At 42.7% G+C, this 26,478-nt stretch overlaps 2 protein-coding genes across 3 annotated transcripts in view; both read left to right on the top strand.

Moving 5' to 3' along the window:
• The window catches only part of cntn1a (contactin 1a), a 44,325-nt gene extending 32,311 nt beyond the window's left edge, over positions 1–12,014 (top strand). For both annotated transcript variants that reach the window (XM_084555259.1, XM_084555258.1), the window contains exons 16-24: positions 2,720–2,881; positions 3,144–3,293; positions 3,900–3,970; positions 5,154–5,388; positions 6,252–6,349; positions 6,841–7,030; positions 7,140–7,252; positions 7,358–7,514; positions 9,462–12,014. In XM_084555259.1, coding sequence (XP_084411385.1) covers positions 2,720–2,881; positions 3,144–3,293; positions 3,900–3,970; positions 5,154–5,388; positions 6,252–6,349; positions 6,841–7,030; positions 7,140–7,252; positions 7,358–7,514; positions 9,462–9,538 — 1,253 coding nt within the window. In that variant the 3' untranslated portion in view covers positions 9,539–12,014. The remainder of the gene's footprint in view (positions 1–2,719; positions 2,882–3,143; positions 3,294–3,899; positions 3,971–5,153; positions 5,389–6,251; positions 6,350–6,840; positions 7,031–7,139; positions 7,253–7,357; positions 7,515–9,461) is intronic.
• Positions 12,015–12,095: 81 nt separating this feature from the next.
• Positions 12,096–26,478, top strand: part of LOC311495710 (PDZ domain-containing RING finger protein 4-like) — a 116,280-nt gene continuing 101,897 nt past the window's right edge. The window contains exons 1-2 of the mRNA XM_084555260.1: positions 12,096–14,801; positions 14,929–15,021. Of these exons, the coding sequence (XP_084411386.1) occupies positions 14,388–14,801; positions 14,929–15,021 (507 nt within the window). The 5' untranslated portion in view covers positions 12,096–14,387. The remainder of the gene's footprint in view (positions 14,802–14,928; positions 15,022–26,478) is intronic.

The raw sequence follows: 26,478 nt of genomic DNA, 5'->3' as shown, positions 1-26,478 counted from the left end.
TATCATCTTTTGCCCTCACGGACAACCCCACATGCTCCACTGAACAGCAGAGCTCTTTTTTTTCCACCTCAGTCTATCAGACTATCAGGGTTTGGGTTCTAAGTAGGCCTCACTGCTCCTATGTGGACTGAAGGGAATTTTTAAATCCATGCACTGCAGCCCCTTATTGTAGTCTTTGTTAGCCTGGAGTACAGACTCCAGATCTAGCTCTTATCAGAATATGACAAATTTTCATGGGGGGAGGAAGTTTGGGCTTTCTTCCAGGCTAGAAATGCTGTGTCTTCCTTACTGATGTGAAACAGTGAGACCTCTCTGATAATACATAGAGATAGTGAAATCACAGCTAATCAAATAAAATCCTAATACCCCGAAAACAATCAACACACTACATGAATACAGTACTTTTTGAATAGTATAATAAATATAGATATGTTTTCGAGTCTTTTTGTCTGTTCTCTTCCATGCATTTACATGCACTAATTTGCTATTAATTATTGAGTGTTGAGCTCATAAGAATCACATCTAAAGATGTTAATAGATGTTTTTACTTTAAAATGAGGCATATTTATGAATATTTATTGTTACAGAGAAAACCTTCAAATTAAAAGTTTCAGGGACTTTAATTTCATAGAGCTTATTAAACGCAACACAAGACAAAGGAATTCCACATGCGTATATTCCTAAAGCAGCCATTAAAATGATCATTAATAAACAGGTGGAAAGTGCGCATGTGTGGGGAAAAAAACAAACAACCCACAAGCATGTGTATGTTCTGCAGTGCGTGTTTGAAGAGAAGTAAATCTCTCCGCAGCGAGCAAACTGTACTCTTTCACACCAGATAATCTGTCAACCCTGAGACCCCACGTGTTCCCGAAAGTTAAAGAGAAAGCCTTGGAAAAGCGATGGAAGGGAATATCTTGTGTTGTCATGAATGAGAAGGAGTCCACTGGTAACACCAAGAAAATGTCAGACTAATTTAGTCAGATACCATTAACAGGCTATAGCGTTTCTCAAACATATCTGTTTGCCTATAAGTTGGCACATTTTAAAGCAGGTCATATATAGCTCTACCATATCCATCCAGGCAAGAAACTGGGGTTATGAATTGACATGCAGTGCCTCTGCAAGACATGTTTCACATAGTGCCTGCTCCCATCTGTGTTCGTTATGAGTAAATGAAGTGTGATGCCACGTGACGAGTGTACGATGAATCATAGATTTCTATCTCTCAGCGCAGTATTTTGATATGGACAGGTGCTGATTTCAGTACTTGTTCTTCCAACCTCAGATAGATATCAACACATGCAGAGTTAATGCTGCCACACTTCCGCAGCACACTGTCTTTCATTTACTGTATTTAAGCTCCTGGATATTTCATCAGGCTTTGTTTTCACCTTCCACTTCCTGATGACTGAGAGCTTGCCTTACAGTCCGCTGCTCAGGTCTTGAAACGGGCCCAGTGTTGGCGGACAAAGGGCCTCTTCAGAAGGGAAGCCAGGAATTCTAGCAGTGATCTGGTAGCCAGTGATCCCTGTTGTGTCCTGGGTGTGCTGCCGCTGCCGCTGCTTTCAGGGCGGGTGCTGACAGACGGCCAGGTGAACGCACAGCAGCTGACTGTGACGTTTTCCAGAGTGTAACCAAAGCGCAGGTCATGAGCCGCACCTAATGGAGTGCCAAATGCCAGCAGCCCGGGGCGCAGCGAGGGAGAGATGAAAGACAGCCATTTATCACGGCTGATGAGGAAGCAGATCTGCTTGAGGAGATTGTCCGAGCTAAAAACACAGCTCTGCACCTGTAGCTTGTTATTAGGAGGGATTTGAGATAGGGAGAAGAGTTGTTTTCTTATGGCGGGGGTGTGTTTTTGTAGCGTTAAGTTACAGTCTCGCCTGGAACAGTGGTGAAATGTGACTGCATTAACCTATGTGTGTTAATAGGGAAAGCTATTCATAAACTTCATTAAATTTATTGATTGGGATACAGTTTGACACTGACACTTCTCACTTCATAATAATATACTGAAATTCCTAAATATGTACAACTTACTTCCGTTGAATTGTAAAACAAGCTATTTTTCCCACAACTATTTCTCTCCCGTAGAGGAAAGGGAAGGCTTAAGGGCTGACCAGCTTTGGCTGTCTAATCGCCTTACTTCTCTCGGCTCATATTCGCGATTTGGAAAAAAAAAAAAGTAAACTCTGGCAGATTTCTGAGGCTGTGGGTTTGGAGGCTAACCCTGACGCAGTCTGGGTTTTCTATTAAGCCATTTTTTAAGTTCCAAAGGAAGAGTCAGGAGGAGCAAGAGGACCAAGAGAAACACTGGGTTTAAAAGCCTTTGCTTGAGCTTTAGTCCATGTATGTCAGTGGGCTCTAAGTCCTAATGCCTTAATCCATCAGTTTTTGTCGATGTCTTCCGTAGAAGACACTAAAAAGAGGAAATGTAAAGACTTTGATGTGCTGTGTTTCAAATGCATCAAATACAAGTCTGTTTTTTTAAGACTGTTGTTAAAGTATAAAGATGTTAAACCGCTCAGGGCCTTTGCCAAGAATCTTCCCATGAGCTTAAAGCACTTTCAGTAACATAATTGTCTCAAAAAGTCAGACATTTGTGAACCGAAAACTAATGAACGGTGTCGATTTTCTTCACCCAAACCTGCAGTCACATTTACGTTCTTCCCCCATCAATCAAGTCTTGTCTGTCGTTCATCTCTTTTTTTTCTAGGTCCTCCTGGTGCTCCGTTTCTGGTGCAAATGAAAACAAGCAGTGACAAGAGTGTGACGTTGCAGTGGATCCGCGGAGCAGACAACCACAGCCCTATCTCAAAATACATCATCCAGTACAGGGACCAATTCTCAAAGGATGTCTGGAAGAACGCCACTACATGTAAGACATCCAGCATGCTAGTCTGTCAAATAAACACTGCTACCTTAAAGCTGAGCTGAGTCTGGTGTTGTAGTAACTTTGGTCATACCACACAGTGATACTGTAGTCCTACATGTCTGTCAAAGACACCCCTCAGTGACTTAAGCTATAGGAATAGCTTCTTAAAAAACTTTGTGGTCGTTTTCAGAATATTTTTGTTAAACAAGCTGTGCTGTATAATACTCTACTGTGCTATTGCGCTAATATGTGCGTTTTCGTCTAGCTCCGACTGATATAGAAGGGAATGCAGAGACAGCTACGGTGGTGAATTTGTTCCCCTGGACAGAATATGAGTTCAGGGTCATTGCTGCCAACACTCTGGGAACAGGACAGCCAAGCGGCCCATCACCTGTAATCAAAACTCTGGAATCAGGTGAGATTGAGTCCTGACTCTAGGCCAGCGTTTCATACATGAGAATTATAGAATAGAGAATCAGAAAACTTTAAAGGTCATGGACGGGGGAAAAGAAATGTGGTAAAGGAGTCCAGCTTTCCATTCTGATATGTATTCATCATTCTATTATTGCACTGTTTACTGTTAAGTATCGCTGTAGAAAGGAGTCAGCAGAAATCCCATCATGCTGCGCTTCCTAGAACAGAACCACGCTGCCAAACTCACCACACAAGCCACTACAAATGAGCACTTTGGTGAAACTGTATACTGAAATTCAATTATAAAATGGGAATCACAGACCTACAGTAACCTCCCTTAAAAAAATAATCATCAATTGAAAGCGAGCTGCTAGACTGAGGCAAAACAAGACGACTTGTGCCACTCCATCTCCCGGAGTGGCAAGGTTCCCACATGAACATTAAGGTGTTGCATTTGGCATGGGAGAAGACACTGATACTGTATTTGGAGAGGAAGGATGTTTCGGTAGCTTTTCCAGGGCTAGGTTGCAGCCTGTGTGGGTTGGCTTTGTTTGTGTGGATACATAGCATGTGGGCTCAGAGTTTTGCTGTTGCCGTCTCATTGTAGTTCCTGTGGTGGCGCCCTCGGATGTCGGCGGGGGTGGAGGGGCGAGCAGAGACCTGACCATCACATGGACGGTGAGTCGGGACTTTCCACTGGGCAAAGTGGGGAGAAAGGTTACAAGTTTCTGGACAAGGTCTCAGAAAGTTGCTGAACTTGTAGTTCAATTGGTAGTAATAACAATGACAATGACAATGATGTTTTATGACACACACACACACACAGAAATGAAAGCATGTGATAGTCACAAAGGCCTTGTATTTCAACTATAAATATGTGTTACCTAAACAGCTTTTATCACAGCAGCATGTATAAAAAGTGGTCCATGGAAATGTCACAAATTAATCAAATGAATTCAAAACAGGGAACAGAAAGACTATGTGATGCGTGTCTTCAATTCATTTCTTTATTTAAGTTTTAATGGTGATAATTTTCCAGTCGCTTTGGAATGCAAGACAAAGTACCAACAGATTAAGCTGAATGAAAAAACACACAGCGGAGCACATGGAGGGCCTAAAAGTGTTGGAAAATATCATATTACTGGACCTAACAACTACAATCAAATCACAAACAGATCAGTGACTGAACTGACCACACATCTGCCTGGATAAAGTCTTTACCTCCTGCTGCCTGCAAAAAGTTAACAGAAAGACCAGTATCTTTCTCACTATTTGTTTGAACTTCTCCCGTCTGGAAAACACAATAGGTCCATCAAAGTAGTATTTCCAGACTTACCCCAAAACCATTACCACACTGAATCAGCGTGCTAAACACTAGCATTTCATTGCATATACTGTATTGTACAATGACAGTAAAGTATATTGTCTTTTCTCAGCTCTCATGACTAAATTGCAGTTTGCTTTTGTGCGGCGTGCCCTTTCAAACCCAGAGCAGCTGGAGTATGAGGCAAGGTGTTCAGGATGAACCAACAAAGTCTCAGAACTTCCTTTACCTTGAACACAATCTAAACATGGGGAGTTTAGGTTTACTTTCCCAGTTGTAAATCCACACCAGTCATTTACAACTGAAAAGCTACATGGTTAAGTGGTAAAATGTCTTCAAGAAACCTAACAAGTCCAGTAGCCCTTGTTTTAGCTTAGTTTTTAGGAAAATGTGATGAATGGAACTGGCCCCCTTTGCAGTGTAAGCAGTGTAAGGGGATCACGCACAATGTGCATGGAGTGAATTGTGACATTCACATTATGGGTCCAATCTCTTCTTTCCCACATTACAGTAATTGTGTTATGTTTTTCTCAACAGCCTGTACAGCCACAGTACTACTACGGCCCTAACTTTGGGTATATTGTGGCCTTCAAACCCGAAGGCAAAAACGACTGGGAAAGGGTGGTGGTAGCTGATCCACAGGCCAAGCGCTATGTCCACAAAGACTCCAACATTGCTCCCATGACAGAGTTTCAAGTGAAAATGAAGGCGTTCAACAGCCAAGGAGAGGGTCCCTACAGCCGAACAGCCATCATTTATTCTGCACAGGACAGTGAGTACTGAACAGATTCCCTTGCTGAACTGATCTCAGAACAACACCACAGATCACCCTGGTTCTATTTTGTTATCGTCAGAGAGTGAGGAATCCTTCAGTATGCCAACACTCTGTTATTTCAGTCTGTCAGTGGCATCTACTTATTACTAGCATGCTTTTCTGGGGAGTAGGACCCATTTAATATTAGTTCTCATGTATAGTTATGAGGAATTTTAATACCCCTTGAAAGTGAACCCATCTTCCCCTCACTCTCTCTTTTCCTGGGGGGATTATAATGATCTATGTAGCATGAACCAGAAAGCTGATAATTCGCCAAAGGATGTGAAGCATTTAGCCTAGTTATTAACTTTCACTGACAGACTGTTGAGATAACCACTGGCAACCCAGACACGATGGGTTACAGAGATGCCCCGCTGCCATGGTAACAGGACTTTTTCAGGATTTAGGATTTTAAAGTTCTGCCTGTAAAGCAATCTATGTCTGTGCGTTTGGCCCTGTGTTCCACACACTGACAGTATTTGATGAGTCGTTGGTTCAAGGCCCGGTGCCAGTGTGACAATTTAATAATTAGAGATTAGCCTACACCAGATCCAGTAAAGGAGTGTGGAGCGAGTGATGTTTCTGGCAATTAACTTGTTCCATACAGTGATTAATTAGCATTACTGCAGTGTTGCTGATGCGCCACTGAGAGAAATAATGCATTGCAGAAGCCAATAAATACAAATGAGGAAACATTAGTTTAGGGTCAGGCTAATGGATCCATTCAAATAACATATTCATTCAAAAGCACATTTGACATTTTCAGAATAGTTCTTTTACTATAACTCGTAAAACCGTCTGTCCTTTAAATCTGTCCTTAGCTCCATCTTCAGCTCCTGCAATTGTTGACTGCAGAGCTCTGTCTGCCACAGTGGCCACCGTGCTGTGGGAGCCTCTCTCGAACGTCGACGGATACCAGGTCAGTAGAACATTCTTTTGTATAATTTCTCCTCATATCTACCATGATGTTCTATTTCTGCATTGTGGGAAATACGCTTATTTACATTCTGGGTGACTGTTAGATGAGTAGACCTTTTTATCTGTACCTTAAATATGAGGTTACAGCCGAGGTTACAGTTGGTTTGCCAGTATAGCATAAAGACAATGATTAATTGTTTCAGTGTGCTAAGCTCAACTGGTGACTAGCTGTAGCCTTATATTTTAAGTGTTAATGTTGAACACTTCAGTTCTGGTTGAGTGGCCCATACGCTAAATCATCATTGTGTTACTTAAAAACTTCCACTTGACTTGACAACTACTTGACGTGACAGATATGGCTCTAATACCAGTCTTCTCATCTTGCTTAGTGCCAGAAAGTGAATAAGCATATTTCCAAAATGTTAAGCTATTTCTTTTTATGCCAAAACCAAGGTGGATCTGTGCGATCTCATCTGTGTCTCTGTGCCTCAGGTAAATTACTGGAGAAGTCACAAAGACAGTGAACTGGACCCACAAAGGGTTGTGGTGCCTGGAAGAGAGAATCACACTAAGCTGGAGGGCTTGAAGCCTAACTCGGACTACTTTATTGAAGTTCGAGGCTACAACTCTGCCGGATACGGGCCACCCAGCAAGCACTTCCAGATCCACACCAAGAAACCCCGTATGTTGTGCTTTGGGGCAGTTGAACATTGACAAGCAGTGACGCATCGTTTGAGTCATTTTAATGTTATCTGTTATTCGTTAATGTTTTGTTTGTCTTTTATTACCAGCTCCAAGTCGACCCCCACAAATAATAAGTAGAAAGTTAAAAGGCAAGACAATGAATATTGCCTGGAAGCCGGTGGAACCGCTGGCTAATGAGTCATCAGTAGATGGGTACAGAGTGAGTACAGTCCAACAATTTCATTCAATTTGGGAAGCAAAACAGCAGCTGTTGGGAAGATCATATTATACAATACGACTATACTGTATATGTGCGTTTACCTAGGTGCTGTACAGGCAGCAGGGCCACTCCACGGGCACGCTGTACACAACCAGTAAGCGGTCCATAGATATTCAACTGCCTACAAACGGGACCTATGTGGTGGAGATCCGGTCACACGCAGAAGGAGGGGATGGCGCTATGACACAAATCGAACTCACAGGTAACATAATGCCTGAGTGTGCAGTGTTCGTTTTCATGTATCTTTGTCCTGATGTTTGGAAAGTGTAATGTTAGTAGTAGCAGAGGATTTTTTTTTACCAAAGGTACTCCTTTAGGAGGATGAAATCTTTCTATAATGTTAGATGTTAAATGAAATTGTATTCACTGAGAATAATCTCCTGTGACTTCATTTTAAACCCATAGTGCTGTGCTGACACACTGTGACTGTTCTTGACCTGCGATCTCTTGTGGAACAGTACCAGGTTCAAAGTTGGTGGTAGGCTATCATTTGTCACGGCCATAGGGTTCCCATGGGCCAGAAAAGAGCTGTCACTTCAGGTTTCATACCTCACATTGGAGAGCTAAGATGGTCCGTGACTAAAGCCTCCATAGCCCACTGACTGGGTCCTCCTGCCGGCTGATGGACTGACAGGCGGGCTGACTGGATAGTGGAGGGCTTAAGCCTCTGTAATTGATCTTGATGAGAAGAGGAACCCCCTTCTGTGGTTTTCCTTATCCCTTATCGTTCAGTCCAGACCCCAGCTGACAGCTTGATTTGACAGACCCAGGAGTTTAAGTCATGAGGGATTTGAAAAGCAGGGCATTGACAAACAGAGGGGCACTTAAGGTGATCTCCACACAGATTGGTTATATCACGCTATATATGCTACCAAATATGCTCTTTAGCTGATAGATGAGGGTTGCTGCTGTTCTTTGCTATACTGTATTTTAACTTTTTAGTTTTAAACAGACTTAAAACAAATGACTCTGTGTCTTAGTGTGGAACAATCATCTTAACTGTAAATTAATGTTGGTTTTCCAGTTCCAAGGTTTGTGATGATCCACTTCATCTGGTCTGGCTCCACTATATACGGTGGTGGCAGTCACCCATTCACTTTCTCCTCTTGGGTGCCACCTTGCTAGTCTGAGTTGAGGTGGTTGTGTTGTTACACCTCCAGAACGAACAGCAGGACAAACTTTCATCTTCTTTTTTTAACTTTTTATTGCAACCCAAGAACGTTTGTGGGTAGGTGGTTTGTGTTAAAGTTTTATTTTGTGCAGGCTGGGAGTCAGTACTGCCTGGTTATGGTTGCTACTTCTAGTGTTTTGAAGAACACCTGAGAGGTGAAGTAAAAGGTGGTTTGTTGAAGAATCCACGTCAGGGTGTCACTTGGTTTGTAGCTTCAGAAGCTTTAATATTTGGTGAACAACTGGAGCTGCTGTTGTTTGGGTTTTTGGAAAAAGATAAGTTTGAGTTGCAACAGTGTCTTGTGACGCCAAGTCTTCAGCAGAGGATCCAGTATTTGTTAGTACCGTCTTCCAGTTGAGCTTCTCCATGTTCACAAGTTCTGACAAAAGTAAATGTGACAGATGATTACACACTGCCCCAAGTTGAAGACATGGCTAAATTGGAATTCGTAAAAGTTACGGCCAGGTTGTAGGTCAGGTTCATGTGCAGCCAGATGGCACCGATGTTTCCTATTCCCACTACTTTGCGCCGGCCTCAGGGTTGCCTCTGTCTTCTTTTTTTCTGGTTGACTGTACTCTTCCTCTTGTTCCAGGAGGTCATAGGGTGGAGTGGAGTCATTGTTTGTGGTTGAATAGTCAAAAATGAAAATAGAAATGTCTTCTTAACACTTCATAAAACACTCTTTCAGATACTTTTCCTTGATCTCGAAGGAAAAAGTAAAGACGTGACGAAGAATTCATAAACACTTAGATAGAGATCATGGTGCTAAGAGATGGTAGATGTTTTTGTGTCTGCTGTGGTGAAACTACGCTGTTCTGAAGACAGGCCGCTAAAAGCTCATCGTAGATAGATACTTGGTGATTTTTATTTCACACTCACAGATCAGACAGATATTCCCACTTAAGAAAATGTGATTGTGTCACTGCTGTTATTTTCAAGCAAACTAAAGACATACCTGTATTTCTCCTTCTCTCTCAGCTGGAGCTGCCATGACCATCCAGAGTCTCAGCATCCTCTCCCTGCTCCTGGTGGCTCTCCTCTGCCTGAACCTCTGAATGTAGCGCCATCCTTACTTCCCGTGAAGGAGACTCCTACGGTTGCTTTTGGCTGACACCAATAAGGACTTCTGGGGCTCTTTCCGTGATCTTTTGGTTCCGCCCTGTAACCCGGGATGCCATGTTCCAGCCCTTTCCCCCCTCTGGAATATGTTTGTGGAAATAGACACAGAGAAGGGACAATTGGATATGGACGAAGACATTCCTTATTTATCCACAACAAGCCTCTTTGGAGGAGTGTCAAAGGAGTTCTGTCAACTTTTTAAATATGCCTTACATAAATGACTGCACTTATCTTTCACAGTAACCTGTCTTATAACGGATCCTGACTGAAAGTGTAAACCCTACACTTAGCGTAGTTCGGCTGTTTCGTCCTTTTAAATAATGAATCCGACCTTTCTGGTGCAAAGATGCTGTTTGTTCCGAACCGTAGGCTTCATTTGATCTTTGATGCTCCCTGAAACCAATCCTACAGTGCATTCCATAGTATAAGGTAAACAAGCAGCTGTGAAGGCTAAGTGTATGAGTTTATAAAAAAAAAAGTCTTCATGTCTTTCTTTACTTGCAGTTCAGTGGCATTTTTTAACTAAACATACCCTCTGTTACAGATACAGATACAGTCAAAGCAAACCTTGACCTCTGAAAAGCGGATTGGTTTAACCTGCCATCACTTTCCAAACTCTATTAACACCACCTTCAAATTTCGTGCATGTTGACGTTGCGACATGGAAGAATGGAAAAATTTGAGATGCTGTCAAAGCGTTGGGGGGTTTGGCACACGCTTATTTGGACTCAAACCTGAATGTAAATCCAACCATAGCAGGATGCGATCTGAACAACATATCAAACTTGCGGTTTCATATGCAGCACCGCAACGGTTAATGTGACTGCTTGCCACCTCTGGTTGTATTTGTTCAACGGTGCAGAGATCAAGACTCATCTGTGCCATTTTAGCCCGGTGTTGAAAATGAGACGAAAAACTTCATGATAGTGAGCTAAACAACTTTGTTTTGACTGTATCACTAGGACCTCAGTGGTACCAGCGGGTGCTTTGTAAAGAATGTTGATTTTTTTTTAACGTCTCTCTGGTTTCTGGCGACACTCATGGTCTCCAGTAACTGTGCTACGTCCAATTCATCTGTGGCTACTTAATCATTCCTAGCTTCTGTAAGAGTAATTTAGTATATTTCATTTTTCATTACAAACGAAAGGTAAGCAAAGCCATCCATGTCAGCGGTAAGAGCCCATCCAAAGCTCATGTTGTTTCAAATGCATTATTTTTGTCTTTTTATTAACATATGATCAGAGATATATAAACATTATTAACTGTTGTCCTTTTTGATTATTATATTTGTATGTCTTGACCCACCTCTGGCTGGACAGTTTTAAAAGTTTATTTCATTCAGATGGAGGAGCAAATGCTGCGTCTTGAGCTCCTCCATTTCTCGTGCGACCGATGCTGGTCATGCTTCTACATTGTGACAATATCAATGTCCACCACAAAGTGCTTTTCCCAGTTTTCTCTTCATGCCACAAATCGTAAAAAAAACAAAACAAAACAAAACAAAACAAAAAAAAGAGTTGCCAAATGCATGAACGCCTTGAACTTTGACATTTCGGACGAAGCAGCGGCTGAACATTATATCATGCATGAGATTGGAGACAAAAGGTTACATTACATTAAAAACGACTCAACATCATAGCAACTTCTCGGCCTCTCAGCTTCATATGTAATACACTCCACTCCTGAGTGACATCCCTTTACGTCAGACACAGCATAGATCTTAGCCTAATATCTGCATTAGCCGCTAAGCTTCATAGAGCCAGTCATCTTGTGTGATGTCCTTGGGAGAGGATTTTTTTTTTAGAGAGAAAACCTTGAACTGACTAAAGGAATCTCACTCATTCGAGTTCAGAAACGGTCAGGCAGCCCCCCGCGCACGCGATGATTGAGATTTGACGGCGTCGCTGGTGGCAGTGGCAGCGTGTCCCTGGCTGTCTGCTGGAGTTCGGTTATACGCAAATGGCATATATGAGGGATGAAACGGAAACCTCTCGTTGGCTGGACAAGGTACAATAAAAGTGTAGTTAACTATTGAATGTCTCCGCTGTTTTGTTCTGTTTTGCAGGAGCTTTTCTGACACAGAACACTTAGGGTGAACCGGTGAGGCAGGTTTACAGTCTACAGTCCTGGGATAAGATTCTTCAATCAAGTAGAGCACTGCATTACAAGAATAAACCATGTCATTATTGTTAAATATAGAGTAGAGATAGTTACCATGGACAAAGGCTCCTTACAACCTGGCAACCGGAGAGCTATCCCTTCAACAACCTTAGTTTAATGGATAAAGTTTTGATAAATGGAAAGAGCTACTGTCTTAAAAACTGCTGGGAAGCTTAGTCCAAAAGCGTAACAATGCAACATATACACACCTGCCAAAACATTAAGGACACTAGTGAAAACAAATGCATACTAATAAATAAATCAGTCCTGTACTAAATCACAGCTTTATTAAGGTTATAGTATTCAGCATTAGTTTGAAATAACAGAGAGTTTTTGATTCAACTGTGGTTTGTTGTACTATTGTATTGTGTTGTGTTGTACCGGCTACACGCTCCTGTTATTTTCACGACCATGTTTTAGTCAGGGGGTTAAATAAGAGAAGCACTTTTAATTCATTCCATGTTAACAGCACCACAAACTACATCCTAGAAAAACGACCATACAGTTGAATCACCACCTTTCTGACGCCGTTTTAACATTACAACGGAACATTACAACAGTCAAGATTTAGTACAGGACTGTTACATTAGAATGCAGTGGTTTTCACTAGTGTACCTAATGTTTTGGCTGAGGTTTGACTCGCGCAAGTACATAATTCAGTATAAAATATCCAAACTCTATCTGTCAAAGTCCTAGTTCAAGATTCACTGTGAGTCAGGCTCAGATGGGATTCGTTGAGCTCAGTCTGAAATACTGATGCAAGGCTGAAGCAAACGTCGCAGCAGTATCACTTGAAACACACACACAAAGAAGACATGTCAAAAGTTATAAGAGGACTTATCAAAGTCAGACCGATGCTGCTCTTGGGTCAGGATGACTTGTTCCCAGGGGATTCTTGCTCTTAGATATGCCAGGTTTTAAAATTAGAAATTCAGCAAAAAGGAAGCTTTATAAAAAAGCAAAGCCATTGATTACCGATACTGTCTTTGGGATTCAAATATCTTCCACACGCCTATAACCTCAAACTTGTTATGCGTGAAATATCCACAGCAGTGTTTCAGCTCTCACATATCAAACGAGACGAGTATCATCTGACATTTATGAGCCGCTTCCATTATCAGCTCAAACTATTTGCAACAAGTCACCGGCTGACGTGTGGAAAAAGTCATTCTTTGCAAAAGCCAGACCCAAATATATCAGAGATAGTGTTTCAATCTGTCCTCCATTATAGACGCAGCCAGCTCTAGTTTTTCAAGGAGAAACAGCTGTTGGAGTTTTGTCTCCTCTCAGGTATTGGGGGGAGATGAAAAGTAAATTGATATCACTTCCCTTCATGGATTAGGTCTGAGCAAATGATTCAGATTTAGATCCTTGCGCAGTCTTAGGTTGCCTCTCCATTTCACTCCTAAAAAGTTATTAGGTGAAATCGGCTCACACGGAGAACAAAAGGCAGAGATAACCTTTTTTATTTTTTATTTTTTTTCCTGCAGTTATTTAGTGGCTTATCAGCCCAAGCACATGGCCTGTGTGATAGGTCTGATCGCATGTGGCTGCATTGTTCCCCCGGCTGCTGCTTGGATCAGTCTGACAGCTCCTCTCTGCGTCACATACTTAATAAGACTTAAACCTCATTCTCCTCTCAGACACAGCTCTTGCCAACATTTTAACAGATTCACATAAACTTAATACAAACAGCTACTCATTCATTTACAGTGACTGACACGAGGGAAAACACCACAGTCTTCTGACCTCCTTGTGCGTGTGTTTTTGCAGACAGGTGTGCACTCCCATGACAGACTGTCTTTGTAAAGCTACACCCATTCCCTGACAGCTCAGACAACACAAAACACGCTTTAAAGGTGGCGCACACATATTAGACTGGAACCGGGCTGCTTTGCACAGCGGCCTGAAATGTGACGCTGTCTCCTAGATGCCTGCAGTAAGTCATGCTGTGTCAGGCAGTGAGACTGACCGAGACTCACGCAGGAAGGCTTTATAATTGAAGGTCTCCATGCAGATATTGTGTTACAGCGGGGCTTTAGCCATTGAAGGGAAACAGTGCCCCTGAGACAAGTTTCACCAGAACACAATTTGTACTGAAAGAAGGCGCAATTAATTTAATAAGGGACGAGGAGGAGGAGGATCAACAATGACCCCCTGCTGATGATACCAATCATGGTGTGGACTTCTTTCCATCTCAGATTGAGAGGTCTGCACAGTAAAGGCATTTGAGGTTGAGCGACCTCTGCTGGAGAGGTTTAATAACACACCAGCAGTTCGCACAATTAAATCAAACTGCACTGAATAAAATATGATAAATGGAAAAATATCTGACTTTTTAAAAAATAATAAAAAAAATAAAAATAGAGTATGTTGATGTAAAAAAAAAAAAAAGTCATAAATTCTCACCCCGACCAAAAACATTTCCCTCTTTACGCAGAGCCTCACCAAGATCAACTTCTCTTGTCATGTGGTGCAGAAGTGGCGCAGCCCATCAGCTGACTGAGCTGCGCAGGAGACACCTCCAACTTCTCAGCGCGCTCACGCTTTCATGTGTCCAGACTTGTAGAGCAAACTTTGTCCCAACTCGTTAATCTGCGTAGGAAAGTTGCCTGCGCGCAAACTATGTGCGCTGACTGCCCAACTTCTTGCGTGGAACAGGACCCGGTCAGCCAAGTTTTGCTCCCAGGCGGGATGGAGTCTCAGACAAAGCCGCTCGCGGCTCACCGCGGTGAACGCGTTTGTCAGAAAGGATGCGGTCTCCTGCTGCCCCCCGAACGCACCGACAGCAAAGGGGAGCACTGCTGTGTGGAGGCGCTCCGCGCGGTCACCGACGAGCTGGAGGAGAGGAGCGCGGGTTTGGAGCACGACGCCCGGATGGCGAGGCTCAGGTGGAACCGGAGGGAGCAGTCCCTGTTGGCCCAGGTGTCAACTCTGCAGAACGAGGCTCAGCTCGCTGCCCTCAAGTACCAACAGAGGCTCCACCGGTACCTGCTGCACATCAACAGCATTGCAGAGCAGATGATTGGATACTGCCAGGTGAGAGGGGAGATTTGTTTGGTGTGAATGTGTGGTGCGAAGAGTGTAATGAGTGGGATTTATCAGACAGACAAAACGTGGAGAGTTGATAAAGTCAGCACACTTCTGTGTTTGTTGGCTTAATTAGAGTGACTTCAGCAGAGCCGCTGACAAGAGCCAGATGTCAGATAAAGCAACATGTTCAGAGGGAGAGCCACGGGAAACAGTTAAAGCGCCTCAGGTAAGAGATGCATAATCTTGTTTACAACCCTCATATCTGTCATTTGTCCGATTTTTAGCCCCACTGCTGAAATTACTAGCAGCTGTGGCCCATTCACTAAAGCATCTGAGAGTGTAGCTTATCTAAAAAGCCCGGTGGCATCAGTTCACATGCTGTTTGACTGTTAGTGCCCACTAAGACACCCCTGGTGTTGTTGATTTTAGGATTTGGGTGCTATAAAAGCATTTCTTCTTCCTACTCTGTTACACCCGCGGCCTCTGCTCAGGTTGGCCCCTGCAGCCGCTTAATTCTTTGTGCAAATGTTGACTTTGGGATCAGAGCCTGACCGAAGAATGCTTACAGCAGGTAATCTCTCCTTAAACCCTGCTGTTTGTCATGGTCTTTGATTTCTTCCACAGGGAGCGTGTATTTGTTGACAAAGAAATTATGAACACCGAGCCGTCTATACAGTACACATCAATGGTTCTGCGGTGTATTACTGGACTCTGGAGTTCATTGGTCTGCCAGTAATGTGGGATCATAACCAAACACACGTAGCGCAGTTCATCACATCTAAATGTGAAGTCAGTTCATGTGAATTCAGCCTCTGCTCTCTGGTCTGTGGTGCTCTCATCTCGCTGCTGAGTGCTCACTGTATCTGGCACTTCACCAACACGGAAGGAAGAGACAAGGTTTATTCCAATCCTGCCAGGAAGAGTAGAGTAACTGAACGTTGTTGCTTCTTGAATGCATACACCGAAAAAATAAATAGTTTATAGAAACCGTGTGAGTTAGTTTAGTCAATGCACTGCACACATCTGCTTAAACAAATGATTCATATGTTGTTGTTTCCTGAAGGTGATGCTTTCAAATGTCTGTCAGCCGGTCTGAGACCAAATTCATTTGACAATGCAAAAGATTCTGCAATCACATCAAGAAGGAATGTTGTTTTTTTCTAAAGGAAATAAAACAAAAAGGGACAAAATGATTAATGGCCAACATGCTGTCAAGTAATTTCCTGGGTGATCTACTAGTGGGTTAGTCCCCTAACTGTTACTGCTCTGCTAGAGACAGAGACAAAAAAAAAGTGGTCTGACTTCTGTTGCCAACAGCTTCGAATAAATGTAAATCATCACCTCTTTGCTTCTGGACTTTTTGCATAATGTGCCTCCCAAGGTTTCAACTGCTTACAACCTCCTCGTTTCCGATATTGAACTGATGGGCTAAACTGTACGGACACGGTTCCTAACTGCTCCTGACTCTCCTGTTGTTGTTGTTGTGGGGTTTTATTAAACCTCCCATTGTGGCTGCCCAATCTAATATTAGATTGTTTGAGTAAGCTCAGGAGGTAGCCGAAAAGTTTGTGTTACTCAGCCCGTGGCCGGCGACTGTGTTGTGTTTGGGCTGCTGCTGAGGGTGGATGGGTTTAATCGTGGTAATGGTCACATAAAGTATCTCTCTAATTGCCTACCGCGTGCTGTGAGTTCAACAGACTCACTTTTGATTAATGTGGAAAATTGCTCACTCTCCTCTGCCAGCGCTGGGCTGCAATGCTGCGTCTATTTTCGGCCGTCTTTTTTTTTTTTTTTTTCTCTCTCGTCTAAAAACTTCTCTCTAATGCGCCTTTAATAGTTTTCTCACTGTGTGTTTTCTTGTTTTGTTTTCCAAATGGATTTTCCAATACTTCAGAGAGCTGGGCTGCAGTACACCAAACAAAGTTTTAAGAGTTTAGTGGAAATCCACTTTGCTGAAAAAGTGAAAAAGCTCTTCTGTCTGCATGGACAATAGAGCTGGACTGCTAGTAAACATCTGAGCTGCAGTTATGGATCATCAGAGGGCCCTTGTGTGGTTGGAAAGCCGGCCTAATTGGCCCTTTATTGAGCTCCCTTTGTTACACTTGTTGGGTTTTCCAGTCTCATTTCCATTTTTGAAATGACGCTGTCATATTTCAAACAGTGGCTCCCTGGTTCAGACAAAGGAAGTGAAGCAGAGCTCTCCTCATTACCAGCCTGTGACCCTCTGTTTTGTTGCAAGCAGAGCTGTGTAGTTGTTAAACCTCAGCCTTATCTCTATGTCTTTGCTGAAAACAAACGTCTCCAATTCATCTGTTTTAAATAAAAAAACATTATGAAGAAAAAAGTATTTGTTAAAGTTCCTTTCATTATGAACGATAATGAGCATTTGGGTAAAAAGCTGAATCTGTGAAAAATGGCCATGAATATCAGAATATCTGAGTGTTTGTCGTAGAGGTTGTTCCTGTGTGGACGAGCAGCTCTCCCGAAGAGCTCCATGTCACGAATGCTCGGCTCTCTCAGTCTTCAAGTGTTCCTATAAATGTTCAGAGGGGCTGAGATGAGGTGCTTGTGGAGGGAAGTCCATGACAGTCAGAACTCATTTGTCTACTTTGGTCCTCAAGTAGTTCTTCAAAGCACTGAGATATGTTTGGGCTGCTGTAGTGTGTGTCCATCTCCACAAAGATGCAGATCAGAGGGTGTATCATGTCTCTGAAGGATGGAGTGCTGCTTCTCCTTGCTCAGGCTGGAGTTGATTTGGTGTAGGTGTCCAACAACGAAGTAGCATATCAGTCCCAGACCTAAATTTTCTCACCACCACTCTGGGTTTCATACTCTGTGTGTCATTCTTACTCATCTTACTCTCCTTATTGTAAATATACATATTTGTTTTTACCAGAAATCTCAAACTGTGATTAATCAGTAGACAGGAATGTCTTCAAGTCATCTATTGGGAAACTGTGTCTGAGTTCACTCAATCTTTTTTTTTTTTTTTATCCTGTTGAGAAATGGTTTAGAGACACCTCTTGTCCTCTGAGACATCACCAGACAGCCTTCCTTTGACAGGACGTGTTGCTTTCTTTAATTCTTAAATAAATAATTTCTGTATCTGTGATGAAGTTACTTTTATGTCCCTGTTAATGAACCTTGTTTTATTGATGCTGGGATGGTGTAGTCACTTTTTCTACTGCCTGAATGTGCTTTGTAATAACTGATCCAGTTTCCAACGAGTGTCCACTTAGAAACATTCAGTCTTGCCACGATCTGATGCTGAGAAAGCTCTTCTTAGCTTGGAATCACCATCAGATGTCTGACACTTGAACTTAGATCTGCAACCATTTACAAGTAGATTTACCTGATCAAGCCTCTGATGAGTAGATGCCACAATTCGATGGCTGAAATAGAAATAATGTAGTATCATAAACAGTTTTTCTGCGTGTTCCATAATAGCATCTTGTGTTTTAAATGCCTCTAAATCCTTTTTACAGGTCTGTGTTAAAATATGAGATGAGTTTGTATGTGAGATGCAACGTTGTTCTTGCATTGCCAGGTCACTGAATGGCCACTCCATCGACAAGGAAACACGTCAGACTGTCTTGATTCAACATCATTCTCGAAAAACATTAATGGACATGGATAAGATTTTTACAGAAAAACAGAGCTGGCTACCTGTATTAAAAAAAAAATAAAACAGAATACAGCAAAATAGCGAAGAAGTTACATCGCTTTATTGTTTGCATCTTCAACACAGTGTTTGAAGGAGACGGCTTGTATTCAACTTTCATAGATTTTATTGTTTTATCTTGTTTGTGAAAATCCATATTGGACAACATTTATTACCCAAAGCAGTGTAGTTTTAAACAGTATGTATTCAGGGGAGATCTTTAAATATCGAGGTCTATATCCTCCAGAAACCTCTCAGGATCTGTCCCTGAAGTCTGTGCTGAAAAAGGCCATTTAAGTCTGCTTCATCCTCTGCTTGGAATCAATTTTTTAATCTCAGGGAACTGGTTTCACTAAGTGAGAAAGTTATTTTAAATGTCTTGAAGGCACATACATCTGGCTGCAGATGTTTTAACTGATATAGTCTCTGTATGATGAGATGAGATAACTTGTTAGGACTCTTGGTCAAGGTGTTTGTGATTCTGTTCTTTTGTGTCTTTCTGTTTTCATGTTGATTGTTCTGTTCGTGTTTATAGTCTTTCTTTGCCCGGGGACTCTGCTGCAAAAGAGATTTTTCTCCATTTCTGGTTTAATAAAGGTGTTAAAAAATAAAATAAATCAGGCCCCAGCGTGGCCCCAGTCACGCTGCTTTGGCATGTGGAGAAATTCAAAACCTGCCATTGGTAGTTACAGTTTGTAAGCTGAGATTGGGCGTTTGCTGCTCGGGGGGATAGTTTTTAGGGTTGGGGTCGGAGTCTACACCTTGACTAATGTCAGGCTTTCTTGTTTTCCAGTAATATCCCAGTGTTTTGTGGATAATTACATCATTGTTGAAAACATGAACAGAGAACCATGTGTCTGTTGTGGGCCCGACAACTAAGCTCTCCCACAGCTGTTCTCCATTGTCAGTGATCCCAATGGCCGCTGAATGCTTGTTCAGTTTTGCATAAAAAAAAAAACCGAGAGAAACAAAGAGAATGCAGAGACAGAACTATAGCGAGAAGGCAGCGGGCTGATTTCAAGGCTGCAACTTAACTTTTATTTATTTTTTTTCCGTGTACCTCAGAGATGTACTGATCTAGATCCAGCTGATTGTGTTCTCACTGGCCTGACGGTGAACGCAATCTGTGGCTGTGAGTCAGGCGGACAGTTCTGCTGTGTTGAAAAGGGATAATAGAAGGCACTGAAACAGCAACAGGATTAGTCAGCACTGCAAAAACACACCGACCTTCATTTGCCCATGCTGTATGTTTGCACAAAACCAGATGAGTACACGAATGAAACCGCAGTTGAGGTAAAACAGCCCCACTACTCCTCTATACCGCAGCCAACATCCCCCAGATCCATGCTCTGGACTTGGAGTCAGCTAAAATGTTTGGAAACTAAGGTAATGTTTCCATGTAATTCACACTAGATAGATCTTTTGAAGCGCCGACTGCGCGGGAGAGCAAAAATCTTATTTTCTGGAACCGGAGGTCGTCTGTGACACGCCGAGGCCTTTTTCACCTTTTTCGAGAGCGGGAGTACAGTAGATCCAAACATTCTTCCTTTTTGCTCAGATCAAGAGAAAAGTGAAGTGAAGTGGAGAGGGTGGGGAGAAATTGAAAGTAGAGAGTGGAGAGTACACAACCAAAGTATCGGTGTCATCAAAATCCAATCTTGCGTGACAGGCGGAGACGAAAGCAGGCCAGTTTGTTTGCTTCCATAACAAAAGATGACGAGAAAAGATTGCTTCTCAAGAAGAGAACCTCTGCTTTTATGTCGGCGTATTTGATTGTTGTGTCCAATTTGAGTTCCCAAGTTGGAGAAAAAAAATAATCGAATTTAACTATCTGAGAATTATAGGGAAAAAAATCCATTATTTATGTTGCTGCCAACAAAGGCAGATGTCTCATGGTCATCAGTTGGACGCACAGATGTACACGTCGTTTTACTGCCTGTCTAGACTGTTTTATAGTCTCTTTGTGCTCCAATTCCCCAAAGCACTTTGTTGAAAATGGAAGAGAACGGTTGCATTGAGACAAAATGGCATGAAGTCATTGGTTTACAGCTCGCTGTCTGCTCCCCTCACTGCTGACAGAGTCAGAAAAACCGGGACTGGTTGATATGGAAATTGAGTCTATCAACTCCTTCATGGTTAGTGTGGAGCTGGAAACATGGGGTTGTCATGTTGCGTGCGCTGTAGGCCTCTGGAGGTGTTTTCTGTACCTGTTCTGCTCTGTTTGGGACGCCGTTTACCCAGAATTTACGCCAAGTAAACTGTTTGTCCTCCGCCTGTGAGAGAGGGGCCGCCCTGCTCACCATTTCCTATTTCCTCTCCAATCCGACACACACTCTAAAGCAGCTAAAACAAACTTCAGCTTGCATTAATTTAGATTTATCAGTTAAGAGAAATTCGATAGAGATAAGCACTTAATTATTCAAAGCCAGTCTAGTTTTATGTATTGCTCCTGCTTATCTTCATGCATATTTATAGGGATTTCAATGCAGTATTTTCATAGGTGTTGCTTTGGCAAACAAGATGTTTTTCTAAAACTGTGAGGGCAGATATTGAGATTAGGATATTCCAGATTCAGAGGGTGTGGATTTGGACCAAACCGAGAGAAGTGCAGAGAAATTATTTTTTCCCCCCTCTGTAGCTGTGTGTGTGTTGGCGTGTGTTTAGTTTAGCTGTACAGGTCTGTTGTTTTAAGCACTAGGTGTGAAGAAGTAAAACGTTCCGCTAAAGACCGCCGTGCTCGTAAAAAGAGGCACTGTAGGGTAAATTTGTCCCTACCTGCTGAAAGGCCCCTTTTTATAAAGTGTAAAAGGGATGTTGGTTAGTTTGGTGTGTTGGATGTTGGAGAGTGACTAGAACTCAGATGAACTGTTGTTGTTGGATTTTTACACCTTGATGATAAATGATCTCTACAGACATGTAACCTTAATCACAGCCATAATAATAACAGAATAATAATTTAGTATAAGGAGTAACAACTTCTTTGTTGTCTTCTGTTATACACCGACCAGGCATAACATTATGACCACCTTCCTAATATTGTGTAGGTCCTCCAAAACAGTTCAGAGAATGGACATGGGCCTTCTGAGGGTGTCCTGTGGTGTCCGGCAACAGAATGTTGTTAAGGGTTGAGGGAAGAGGCCTATATGTGGGCCATCCCACAGATCAGTTTGGGATCTAGTGAATTTGGAGGCCAGGTCAACACCTTGTGCTGTTTTTCATGGTTTCTGAGTTGTTCCTAAACCGTTTTAGTGTGTGTGTCTGTGTCAGGCTGCATCCTGCTGGGGATGGCTGCTGCCATCAAAGAGTGTCATTGCTATGGGGTGGAGGTGCCTGGTCTGGTCTAGGTGGGTGCTACATGTCTATGTAACATCCACATGATTGCCAGGTCCAAAGGTTTCTCAGCAGAACATTGAATTGTCACAAGATGGTCAATGTATATTCACTTCTCCAGTCAATGGTTTTATTGTTGTGGCTGATCATGTATTTCCAACTGATTCTGTGTTCTCTTACAGACAGAAACACTTTGTGCATGTAAATAAAAAGTTATATCCTTATGGATGTTTTGTGGTATGTAAATGCACTGTATACATGTCCTTTTTTAGATTATCTTATTTAAATCCATGTAAACAGATAAATTGGAATCTCTAATTAGAATAATTTCAATTCGCTTGAACCACCGTCCACTCTCACATCTGCTAATTCAGGACCACCAGTAAACCTAATGTGCATGCATCGTTGGACAGTTGGAGGAAGCTGGAGCAAACAAGCAACTTAAAATCTTCCTGTCACTAACTTCTTGACAAAGCTCACGCAGCGGGAAATTATATTGAAAAACTAGATTAACTGAGCCGACAACCGTCAGATTAATCAATAATGAAAATAACTGCAGTGCTGTTAGGCTGCTCGCCTTATAGAAGTAGCAATGAATATACTTAGATTTATGTGCAGCTCTCGTATTTGCATCTAACAGACTTTATTTGTGTGTATATACACATATTGGCTCCTGAGTAGGTTTATCACAATATGGTCCCGCTATTGACTTATTCTTCGAGCTCGTGTGTTCTCTGCTCTATCTGCAGATTTATTTTCTGCGAGTTTATTTTTTCAGGAATGAGGTTTGAGGCTAGCAGATGTTCATATAGTAAATTGCAGCTCTGTTCTGTTCTGAAGCTCAGCTCTCAGGTGTACCTCAGGAAACACTCAGCGACTGCAGTGATTGATCATTTTATTTATCCGGGAGGAGAACACTTGGCTTTACTCACACCTTAATGACTGCGGCCCCTCTCTGTGAGCCCGAGTGACAGCCTCAAGTTCGGGATCCAACGGCCAACATCTGGAAAAGAGCTTGCACGAAAGACGCTGTAAATTAGGAAGCTGAGATGAAACTGATGAAATTTCCAGGTCACTTCCTAGTGGGTTGTTTTCCTGCTGTGTAGCTGCTTTCTTATGGACGGGTACACACATACACACATCGATGTACAGTACATGTACACGACCGTGTCCTGACACGCTCCCAGGACTGGTGATGTACACCTCCCGCTCAACTTAAACTCGATGTCACGGAAAAGCTGTGCTGTACACAAGAGCTTTCGTGCAAGCAAACCCTCTAGAAAAAGGCTTGTTGTGAAGTTGATTCACCAACTAAATGTCTGTGGTCAGATCCGAAGTCAGTCGCCCCCTCTGTTCCCATCTTTGACACCACTGGGGGGCATGGTTAGTCAGCAACCTGACGTCTTTTGAACTCACACAGACCTACTGATTTCCCCTAGGCTTGATAAACATGTGGCTTAAGCTACAGCTGTTACGAAGAGATTACGCTGAAAGTCTTGAGTCAGCAAGTACACCAGCTGCATGTGTACACACACACACACACACACACACAGCAGTGGTCAGTCTATCATTATGGTTCTCTGCACAGCTTGTAATGAGTGTGTAATGAGGTTATACTTGTGGCTAGACCATCCACGGTGAGAGCCAGTGCTCTGTTACCAACTTCAATCCACCATGGTCCATTCCACTATGAAAAGAAGTAAATATTGGTGCAGGATGTTTTCGTGGCACTGAGCTAAAACTGTTGAATCCATTACCGACAGCCCAGTTTAAAATGCCTCTGTGGGCCATGCTGGGCTTCACATCTTTGCTTTTGTTAGAGAAGACCATGACATTACGTTTGGCCTTTCAGTGAACGTGCATCATCATGATGATGTGGATGCCCATCATCAAAGCTCCGTTCCTTGCAGACTGTATTTACCGCACGTTCTTCTGCAAACTGAATTAAGGGTGCCTCTGTTTTGTCGACAGGAGGATTAGGGCTTAATTGCATCTGGGCAGGGGCTGCTGTATAGTCACAAAAACAACTGTACAATGGGAGGCCAGTGCGGTGCATTAGGGAGGTGTTGAGGAGCGGGACGTAAGCCCGTGTAATATGCCAGGTGCGTCCAGGGTATTAGCAAACGCTGGCACGGCACTGAGCGCCTGCCAAGACGAGGGATCAGAAACTAGCCCGCTCCATTGAGTCCCTGCTCTCGCTCCATCCTGAAGGCCAGCGCTCGTGCCCGTGTCGGACAGTGTTGAGTGGGAGAAAAGAGAACATTTTGACTTTAATCTGCTTGTTAGTGTTTCTGGAATCACAGACACACAAGGTCAAGAATACACGCACCCACACCCACACACACAAACACACGTAGGAAGATCTGGGAAAAGCTGGCGATGGTTTAGTTTAGCAGTTATCTGTTGTGGTATCGAACCACCTAAATATTTTTGGTTTGATTTTTTTTTAGATAATTGAGATTGCTCTTTTCTTTCCAGTACAAAGCAGGGATTTTGTTTTTGAGGTGCAACATGATAAACACACCACTGGAAAAACCTCTTTAGAATTAAAATCCTCTTTATTTTGGAAAAATCTCAGTGTTTTGACTAGGAAAGCTTTCAGAGTCACTATTCTTACTTCTAACCACACTGCGTACTGCAAACTGGTACTAAACGTGTGTCTATGTGTCTAGAATCTGTCTGTATTCTTAGAAATGAGCGAAAAAATGTGCTTCGTTTTGTAACTTGGTCCTTCAAGAATTTGGAACTCTTACAAAGTTCTGTATAGACGATATGAAAACAAAAGGATGGAGGGGATAATTCTGAAGGATATTTTGCTTTTCTTGCCAAAAGACAGATGAGAAGTTTGATACCAGCGCCGTATCTTTCATCACTGTCAAATATGAAACCGCGGCCAGCAACTCTTTAGCTTAGCTTAGCACAAAGACGGGACACAGTGGGAAACCACCTGGTTCCGTCCAAAGGTTAGATGAACTGAAAAGCCTGCACATGCACAAAGGATTATAACCTTATGCAGGCTAATTGGATACATCACTAGTCTAAAAAGCACATTTGCCGTAGCAGTGAAAGACCAGAAGAAGCGCCTGACAGTTTCCACGCAAGGAAATAAACAACACACTGTGGATCATCTGAATCCGTACCCATAACCCAAGACAACACTTTGACCAGTAACAACAGAGAAAGCACCGCGAGGAACATCAAGTCTTCCTCATCTCAGTGAATGAGTGGCTTCTTCCTGTAATAGCCAGAGAGCCGTGTTTGCCCGCCGTTGCGTGACCTCTTAGGAAGTAGTTAGCGGCGGGCTTAGTGTGTTGCTTTTGCAGCTAGATAGAGTTGTCTAATTCTATTCCAGTCATCGCCTTCATGTTGTTGCTGGAAGGTTTTTAATTAGCTAAATGGACTAGCCGAGTATAAATATTCATTATGATGCTGCCTTCCTGCAGATAGAGCCCAGTTTTAATTCTCATAGTTTCGACGTCTTAAAAGGAAGGTAATTGTTTCAAGCAGGCTTGTTAAATGTTCTTTTTTTTTTTTTTTTTTTATTTCCCCATAACAGTTAATTGAAATCGTAAGCATTATGCAGTCATTTCATAGTCGGTGACTGCATTATCTACGGTATTATAGAGCCAGAGATCATCCTGTGGGCTTATTGTGAGAGAGACTTGAAGGCGTTTCTTATGAAACATTTGCAAAGCCAATTTTACATCCTGGTTTGTTAACTAGCTGCCTTTTCCTTTCTTATCATTGTTTATGTATTGCTTCATTTCTTAGAATGAATTCTAAATTAAGATTTTTTTTATATTGCACTGCATGCTTGTGCAAATAGTTGAAGAGAAATTCAGTATTTCCTCTCAAATATCACGCACTTGTTCATTAGTGAGGGAGCATATGAGAGTGCAGCAGCCCCGAATGACTGCATGAGTGAGATTTTGTGTTTTCACAGCGCAGTGCACATACGTCAGTGTTTCTTTGCTCCATTTCCCGCTAATTGATCTCCACCTCGTAGAGCAGGAGGCTGATAGCAATCTGCACGCGTGTTTGTGGAGCCGCCACCAACGGAGAGCCAGGGATGTGTTGGACCACAGCACAAGCGGTGGTGTTGAGTCAGCGTGTTGAGGTCACAGCACTGCTGCCGCTACCAGGCCGCCATCTGGCTGTGCCAACGGAGGAGAGCCGATCTCTCACTACATCTGATTGCATCCGTCTCCCCGCTCCAGATTGGAGCTGGCTTCGCTGCGGCCTCCACACATTGAGAACACATTGTTTTTGCACGTCATGTGTTTCTCATTGAGCGCCGCTTGTTTGGCAGATTAAGCAGAAATCAAGCAAACCAATCATTGAGTTTGATGTGTGTTCTGTGTGCACTGACTCAGGATCTACGATCCAGTTCCTAACCTGAGTGGCACAACTCTGAAGGCGTGTGGGAAGTGTAACAGTGGGCTCTCTCCAGCAGATGGCAGAAAGTACACATGTGAGCAGTTATTTGCAGCCCAAACAGACATTGGTTGAGTTGTGGATTTGTACTCATCAAACCAGTTAGGTTTGATGGGGATAGATTGCTTCATGAGAAATTCATGTTTGCCTGCACATCGGTCAGCTGAGATTCTCATGCATTTGTTTTTGCCTTTTTGCCCCCCTCTGTGGCCCTCAGTGACACCGAGCTCCTCATTAGGGGTGTTTTTAAACAGTCAA

Source organism: Chelon labrosus, assembly GCF_963514085.1.
Source record: "Chelon labrosus genome assembly, chromosome: 11".
Lineage (NCBI taxonomy): Eukaryota > Metazoa > Chordata > Actinopteri > Mugiliformes > Mugilidae > Chelon > Chelon labrosus.
Note: the sequence above shows the minus strand (reverse complement) of the source record. Positions and strands in the feature narration are given on the sequence as shown.